The 9,065-nt window shown below is 37.2% G+C and overlaps 1 protein-coding gene across 3 annotated transcripts in view; it reads left to right on the forward strand.

Moving 5' to 3' along the window:
* LOC100629254 (zinc finger protein 709) overlaps nt 1–8,807 on the forward strand; it is a 29,844-nt gene extending 21,037 nt beyond the window's left edge. For all 3 annotated transcript variants that reach the window (XM_014741427.3, XM_070274033.1, XM_070274034.1), the window contains 3 exons: nt 5,928–6,054; nt 6,260–6,320; nt 6,701–8,807. In XM_014741427.3, the coding sequence (XP_014596913.2) occupies nt 5,928–6,054; nt 6,260–6,320; nt 6,701–8,279 (1,767 nt within the window). In that variant the 3' untranslated portion in view covers nt 8,280–8,807. The remainder of the gene's footprint in view (nt 1–5,927; nt 6,055–6,259; nt 6,321–6,700) is intronic.
* Nucleotides 8,808–9,065: the final 258 nt, after the last annotated feature.

Here is a 9,065-nt window from a genome sequence, read left to right on the forward strand (position 1 = left end):
CTGTATACTCTTGTAATGAGTGGCCAGGGTGTACATGTTCAATGTTTGACTACTGACAACTTAACCCTCACCCTCCCTTTTCCCCCCTGGGCCTTCTTCCCTGGACAGGTTGATGAGAAAGCCTGGAGGCTCCTGCACTGTGGGCTGCTGCTTGCTGGGCAGCTCCTCCTGGGCGCTGTGCTGCCCTATGCTGCCCTGTTGACCCCACCAAGCCTGGGTTCTATACACAGAGGACTCTGAGTTGACAGGTTTGATAATTCCTTGTCCTTTGAGAGCAGGAGTATGAGGATGGGGCCCTCCTTAATTGCTCCTGGGTCCAGCATCTTCAGTGGAATCCATCTGTGTGTTTAGAGTGAACTTGAGAGTGAGGTTGGTGTTGCCTCAACATTAGGGGACATCTCGGGTTACAAGGATGATTATACCCTGTTAATGAGGTGAGCCCATCAGATGGTCACTCCTTAAATAGCAGTTATTTCAGAGAGAGGCAGGAAAATGCACCCAGTAGGTAGTGAGATTACAGAGGGCTCACCAGGACCCCCAAGTAACTCTGCTGCCACCCCTATATCTATTGCAACAAAGATCCTGACTCTCTGTGTTATAGTGGGCAACACCCATAGTCTGAATTTGACACAGCAAAGGGGTTAGTTCAAGCCTGACATAAGCTTAGGCTCCTTAAACTCTATCCAACCAGTTGTCACTGAGGAGGCCTCTGACCCTGATGGCAGTGATTTGAGGCTCTATGGAGGAAGGCCTTAAGTTGCCCATTGGCTTCTCATGAAGAAATTTCCCTACTCTCTACATTATATGCCATTAGAGCTGCTATTGTCACCAGGTACTGAGATCTCTTGGAATAGGCTGTCATAAGCATTGAGTAAGTGACCTTCTACCAAGGTACCCATTAGGCCTTTGGCCCTGGAAACAACTACCTGCCTGTTCAGCATGGCTACTGACACCTACTTGTGATATGATGGAGCCCAACATTGGCCCTTCCACTTATGCCACCTGTAGGAGAGGCATGGCCTTTCTTAAGTTCATTGAAAGAAGCTATGGTGATGGAGGAGGCCACCCCTCTCCCAGCCACCTTGGTTCCCTGGGTAGTTCCTTGGGATTAACTGAATGCACAGCACTGGGGAGTGCAATCTTTAAGGACAATACCCATTTGTATGTGCTGGAGCTCAGTGGAGAGTTGCTGCTCTTCATCCCTTAACTGGGACATCCCTGATGAAAAATCCAACCCAAGGATCACTAGACCTAAGGAAACTTCAAGTGGTCATCTTACTACTGGCCAAAGTGGCCTCATCTGCATATGTTCACAAACTCTTGCATGATTCTGTAAGAGATGCCCCTTTGTGGTAAAAAAAAAAAAAAAAAAAAAAAAATCTCTGGGAATCTCTTGACTCAGAGATACTCAAAATAGGAATAAAGGTAACCCTTGTCTGTACATTACTAGGTCTACAATACGAGGACCCACCAGGACACTCAATATCCACCTTGGAGTTCTGACGCTACTGGGAGTGACCATGGCACTTCTCAGAGGATACAGTGCTGTGCTCTCCAACAAGGCATTTCATGGAAGTTTCCCCTCCCTTATGGGTCTCAGGCTCGTAGAGCACCACACTGGCTTATTGAAATGTGTTGAAATCAGTTGAATGAGAGATGTCTTGTTTCAGTCATTAGGAGTGAATTGTAATGAGTCCATCTTCATGTTGTTGTTGTTGTTGTTTTGAAAGGCTTCATTTTTTTTAGAGCAGTTTTAGGTTTACAGAAAAATTGATCAGAATTTACAGTTTCCACATAACCCTTCTCTCTGCATCCACACAGTTTGTGCTATTTTTCACATTTTGTATACCTGTGGTCCATATCTTACAATTTGCAAACCCATATTGACGCATTACAGTGGACAGTGCACATTAGTATTGACTCTGTGTTATACAATGTATGGGTTCTGGTAAATGTATAATGACATGGAGCCATCATTTCTGTATCACATAGTGTAGTTTCACTTCCCTAAAACTCCTCTGTGCTCCATCTGTGATTCATCCCTTCCCCAACCCCCAAATCCTTCACAACCAAAGATCTTTCTACTGGCTCATGCTTTTGTCTTTTCCGGAATGTCATATACTTGGAATCATACACTACATAGCCTTGTCCCATTGACTTCTTTACTTAGCAATAGACTTTTAATATTCCTCCATATGTTTTCATGGCTTGATACCTCATTTCTTTTTATCACTGAACAGTATTCATTGTATGGATATTCCACTGATTGTATTTGTCTATTCAACTATTGAAGAACATCTTGTTAAAACTCTAACAATTGCCAAATTTGAATAAAGCACCTATAAGGATTGATGTGTAGATTTTGAGTGAACATAAAGTTTTCAACTCATTAGGAAAAATACCAAGGAGACATCTTGCTGGATATTACTCTATGCAGCGACACTGTATTTTGTTTTCAAAGAAAGTTTCTGTCTTTCATTGTGGGTGTACCAAATTCCATTTACACTAGCAATGACTGAAGATTACCTGTAGCTTTGCATCTTCACCAGTGTTTGGTGTACTGAATGATTTGAGTTTTACCCATTAAATAAATGTTTAATGATACCTCATTGTTGTTTCATTTGCAATTTCCCAATGACATTTGATATAGCACATGTTTTCATCTTGCTTTTTTCCCATCTATGTCTTCTTTGGTGAGCTATCTGTTCAGATCTTTTGCTCATTTTTTAATTGGTTGGTTTGTCTTCTGACTGTTGAGTTCTTTTGATATTTCTGAACCAGTCATTTAACCAGTAAGTGTTTTACAAAGATTTTTCTCTTACTCGGAGAATTATGTTTTTATTCTCTTAACACTCTTTCGCAGAGCAGGAGTTATTTCATTTTAATGAAGTAACATTTTTGGTTTTTTCTTTTGTGGACTTTGCTTTTTGGTTTTGTATCTAAAAATTCATCCCCAAACCCAATGTCATCTAGATTTTCTTATGTTATCTTCTAGGAGTTTATTTCCTTGGCACTTTACATTTTAGATTTGTGATGTGTTTTGACTTAATTTTTGAAATATGTAAGACCTGTGACTACATTTGTGTGTGTGCGTTTGCATGTGGATATCCAATATTTCCACTCCTATTTGTTTAAAAGACTTTATTTTTCATTCGAATTGCCTTTCCTTCTTTGTCAAAGATCATTTGACTATATTTGTGTGGGTCTATAGGGAAAGCGTTGACTCACATATCCCTCAACTTTCCTATAATCTCATTAATTCCAGGAGTTAATTCTATTGCTGTGAATTCTTGGAGATGTTTCACAGAGACATTCATGCCATATGAAACAAAAGTTATGAACTTAAGTACAGGATTCATAGAGCTGTTCCTTCTCAAGAAGTACAAGTTCCCCTCTATTACTAGTTTTTTTTTTAATCATAAATGGATGTTGGATTTTATCAAATCCTTTTTAATTTTCATTTCCCTCTCCTTTCCTTTCTGATATTAGTAATTTCTGTTTTCCCCCTTTTCTTTGTTATCTTAACCAGGTGTTTATCTTAGTCTTGTCAAACAACCAGCACTTTTTGTTTTAATTTTTACTATTGACTTCCCACAGTGACGTTGATTTCTAAGTTATATTATTTCTATTATTGTGCTTACTTTGGGTTTAATCTGCTCTCTTTTTATTATTTCCTAGGGTAGATGCTTACATTATTGATTACAGACGTTTGGTTTTCCATTGTATTTGTTCAGTTGCATAATTTCCCTCTGGGCCCTGCTTTAGTGCATCCAAGAACCTTTGGTGTGTTGTGTTTTCATTTCATTTGGTTCAAACTATTTTTTTCATTTCACTTGAGACTTCTTTGATTCTATGTATTATTTAGTAGTGTCTTGTTAAATCTTCACGTATTTCGGGGTTTTCCAGCTATCTTGCTGTTATTGACTCTAGATCAATGCCTGGGTGGTGTGAGAGTATCTTTTTATGATTTCTGTTCTTTCAAATTTGTTAAAGTGTGCTCTATGTCCTAGAATGTGGTTTGTCTTGGTGAATCTTCCAGGTGAACTTGAGAAGAATGTATAATCTTGAGAACTTGAGAAGAATGTATATATCTGCTGTTCTTGTATGAAATATTCCATAGATTACAATGAAATCCAGTTGTTTCACAATGCTGTTCAGTTCACCTCTGTCCTTCCTCAGTTTTCACCTACTGGAATTTATAATTCATGATAAGAGGGTGTTGACTTCTACTGTTGTACTGGATTCATCTATTTCTCCTTGCATTCTATCATTTCTTGCCTCATGCATTTTGCCCCTCTGTTGTTATGGAGGCACACATGAGGGATTGCTGTGCCTTCTGGGAGAATAGACCCCTTTATCCAGATCTTTATCTCTGAATTTTCCTTGGTTTGGAATTTGCATTGTCTACAATTCATATACCTATGGCAGCTTTCTTTTGATTAGTGTCAACATGGTATATTTTTCTCCATCCCTTTACCCTTCATCTATCTGTATCTTTATATTGAATGTGGGATTCTTACAGACAATATATAACTCAGTTTGTTTTTTTTAAAATGTGATATTGCTATATCTTTCAATTGTAACGAGACCATTTATGATTAAAGTGATTATTGATAAGCTGGATTAATATATACCACTTCTTTTACTGTATTTTATGTCTTGTGCTTGTTATTTCTTTTTTGTCTTAAACAGTTTTTCCATCTTCTCTGGCTGAAATTGAACATTTTATCTTATTTTTTCTTCTCTCTTAGCATACCAATTACATGATTTTAAAAACACTCTTTTAGTGGTTGCCCTTCAGTTTTCAGTACACATTTACAACTACCCCACCTCCTCTGCAAACAGAACTGTACCACTTCTCTGTGTGCAAATAACTCAACACACTGTTCCCAATTTCCCCTCCCTGTGTCTTGTCACATTGCTGTCATTTATTTCACTTGGCGATGAGGTTTTCATTACCAAATAAATTGTTGCTAATATTATTTTAAACAAAGTGTCATCTGTTATATTAATTATAGGAAATATAAAATATATTTTACCTTCACTTTTTCTGTGCTAATCCTCTACCTTTATCATTTACATTCTTTCTGATAAATTTTTGATAATTTCATTCAAAGTACATGTACTCATAACAAATTTCCTCCATTTTGTCTCCAAAAGTCCTTCTTTCTCTATTATTTTTGGAAGATAAGTTTGCTCTACAGAGAATTCCAGGAGAGTGGTTTTTTATTTTCAACACTTTAAATATTTCACTCAACTCTGTTCGTGCTTGCCTGATTTTTGAAAATAAATCCAATTTCATTCACATCTTTGTTTCTTTATACCTAAAGTGTGTTTTTTCTCTGGCATTTTTACATGTGTTCTCTGATTTTTCTCTAGTTTGAATATTATATCCTTGGGTGTACGCTTTTGTAGTTTATCATGTTTAGCGTTCTCTAAGATTCCTGGATGTACAGTTTGCCAGCTCTCGTTAATTTTAAAATATTTTGTTGATTATTTCTTCACTTATTTCTCTCTGTCTTTCTTTTCCTTCAGGTATTCCCATTATGTGTATTATAAACCTTCTGTAATAGAGGTTTCGCCTAGGCTTAATGGATGTGTTTATTCTTTTTGTCTGATAATGATATTTATTTCACTGTATAGCATTTCTGTCATTGCCCAACATGCTCTGGATCATGCCATTACAGAGAAATATGATGAAATGTGATCACAGTAAAAATGTATAAATAATTTTCATGTGCTCATGATGCTGTTAAATTGATGAGGAAATGTCTACATAAAAACAGTGAGTTCTTGATGATCACATCAGAGTAATAAGTATTTCGAGATGACAGAATTATAAGTAATCTTCCTACAATGGAGTATAGATCCCAATCAGTGCTGTCAGTCTTACGCATCCTGCTATACAAAAATTTGTGATGTTTTAGGACTCACTGGCCATTGAGGACATTGCTGTGAGCTTCACCCCAGAGGAGTGGGCTTTACTGGATCCTTCACAGAAGAAACTCTACAGAGATGTGATGTGGGAAACCTTCAGGATCCTGGCCTCAGTAGGTAAGAATGAGGACATTCCTTCATGTCATCACTGAGAGAACAAATGTTTCCTCCCCATCAGCATTGTTCCAAGATGGAGAATATGGAAAGGGGAGATGTTGGTAAATAAACTAGAAATTGTCATAGCTTATCACGGTCTTAGAATCTAAAAATTTTTCTATAATTTCTAATACTTTTAAATCAAATTTCTGTGTCTTCATTTCAGGGAAAACATGGGCAGATCATGATATTGAGGATCAGTCCAAAAACCAGGGTAGAAAGAAAAGGTGAGTCACATTCACAATAGAAAGCAGTCTCACATGAGCATCTTGTTATATTATGAAATTTTAAAAAAGCAAACAAAACAAAGAATACTTAATTCAAATTTACCTTTTCTTAGAAAATTTTCACTTTCTGAAAAATGAGGTAGATGTCAGCTTTTACAAAATGGTTCACTTGGAAACAGGATTAATAAACCCTCTATATGAATATCACTGTTTGGATAACAGGAAGGGGGAAGTCCTCTCCCAGAGCGTTTAGTATATTCAATTTCCAAGAATTCAGACAGGCAGAAAACCTAAACTTTTCCTATAAATTATAATAAATATAACATAAATAAAATTATTAATAAAGAAATCATTAATAATGTGCATCTCACTTTTTACAGAAGTCCTATGGTAAAGAGATTCTCTCAAAGTGAAGAGGGTAGTCAATGTGGAGAAAATTTCAGCCTTATTCCAAATCTCAATGTGAACAAGAAAACTACAGGAGCAGAACCATGTGAATGCAGTGCATGTGGAAAAGTCATGCATCGTTCATCCATTGAAAGGCAAGTTAGATGTCACACTGAACACAAACCATATGATTATCAAAAATATGCAGAGAAGCCATATGTACGTAAGGAATGTGAGAAAGCCCTCCCTTTTCCCAGTTCTCTTAAAATATATGAAAGTACCTATAGTGGAGAGAAACCATATAAATGTCAAAAATGCAGTAAAGCATTCACTTCTTCCAGTTCTCTTCGAGTCCATGAAAGAATTCATACAGGAGAGAAACCCTATGAATGTAAGGAATGTGGAAAAGCCTTTACAGCTCCCTCAAGCCTTCGATCACACATGATCTTTCACACTGGAGATGGACCTTATAAATGTAAGGCATGTGAGAAGGCATTCATTTCGTCCAGTGCAATTCAAATACATGAAAGGAGACACACTGGAGAGAAACCCTATGAATGTAAACATTGTAGTAAAGCATTCACTCATCCCAGTACACTTCGAATGCATGAAAGAACTCATACTGGAGAGAGACCCTATAAATGTAAGGAATGTGGGAAAGCCTTTATTGCTCTCACAAACCTTCGAGTACACATGATCACTCACACTGGAGATGGACCTTATAAATGTAAGGAGTGTGAGAAAGTGTTCATTTATCCCAGTTTATTTCAAATACATGAAAGGAGTCACACTGGAGAGAAACCCTATGAATGTAAAGAATGTGGGAAAGCCTTCAGTTTGTACACTAACTTGAAAAAACACAAAAGAACTCACACAGGAGGGACACCCTATGTATGTAAGGAATGCGGTAAGGCTATTATTTCTCTTAAACTTTTCCAAATACATGAAAAAAGTCACACAAGAGAGAAATCCTATGAATGTAAAGACTGCAATAAAACATTCACTTGTCCTAGTTCTCTTCAAATACATGAAAGAACTCACACTGGAGAGAAACCCTATGAGTGTAAGGAATGTGGGAAAACCTTTATAGCTCCCTCAAACCTTCGATCACACATGATCTTTCACACTGGAGATGGACCTTATAAATGTAAGGAGTGTGAGAAAGCATTCATTACTCCCAGTTCACTTCAAAGACATGAAAGGAGTCACACTGGAGAGAAACCCTATGAATGTAAAGAATGCAGTAAAGCCTTCAGTTGTACCAGTTCTCTTCGAAAACATGAAAGAACTCATACTGGAGAGAAACCCTATGAATGTCAAAAATGCAGTAAAGCATTTACTTCTTCTAGCTATCTTCGAGAACATGAAAGAATTCATACTGGAGAGAAACCCTATGAATGTAAGGAATGTGGGAAAGCCTTTACTGCTCGCTCCAGCCTTCGATCACATATGATGCTTCACACTGGAGAGAAACCCTATAAATGTAACGAATGTGAGAAAGGATTCATTTATCCCAGATTCCTTCAAAGACATGAAAGAAGTCACTCTAGAGAGAAGCCCTATGCATGTTAAGAATATGGAAAAGCCTTCAGTTCTCATCAAGGTTTCCAAATTCATAAAAGAAATCATACTGGAAAGAAACTGTATGAATGCGAAAAATGTAGTAAAGTGTTTAATTTTCCCAGTTCTCTTTGAAGATATGAAAGAACTCACACTGGAGAGAAACCCTATGACTGTCAGGAAAGAAGGAAAGCTTTTATTTCTCATGGAAAATTTGAAGATATGCAACAACGCACAATAGAGAAAAAAACATATATATGTAATGAATGTGGGACCCTTGTCATCTGAGTTCTTTCTGAAGGGATAAAAGGAGTTACTTGATAAAAACTTCTTGAATGTAAACAGTATGGGAAAGACTTCAATTGGCCTACATCTTTCTATGTGAAACTCTCACCAAAAAATATATATAAATGTAAGAAATATGAAAAAGCTTGATGTAAATTAACTTGTGTATAATGTTCTAGAAAACTTTCAACATGAAAGAGTTGTTATAAATTTGTAAATATACTGTGTTTAGCAAGCCTCTTTCTTAAAGTGCAACATTGGATTGTGGATGTCTTTTTTTTTAAGGTATGCTTTTGGGTGAGGAAGATTGGCCTTGAGCTAGCATCTGTTGCCAATTTTCCTCTGTTTTATTTTCTCCCTGAAGCCCCAGAACATAGTTGTATATCCTAGCTCTACATCCTTCTAGTTCTTCTATGTGGGACGCTGCCTCAGCGTGGCTTGATGAGCCGTGTGTAGGTCCATGCCCAAGATCTGAACTGGCAAACCCTGGCGTGAACTCTACTGATCCTTGAT

The sequence above is a fragment of the Equus caballus genome, chromosome 7, assembly GCF_041296265.1.
Source record: "Equus caballus isolate H_3958 breed thoroughbred chromosome 7, TB-T2T, whole genome shotgun sequence".
In the NCBI taxonomy this organism is placed as follows: Eukaryota; Metazoa; Chordata; class Mammalia; order Perissodactyla; family Equidae; genus Equus; species Equus caballus.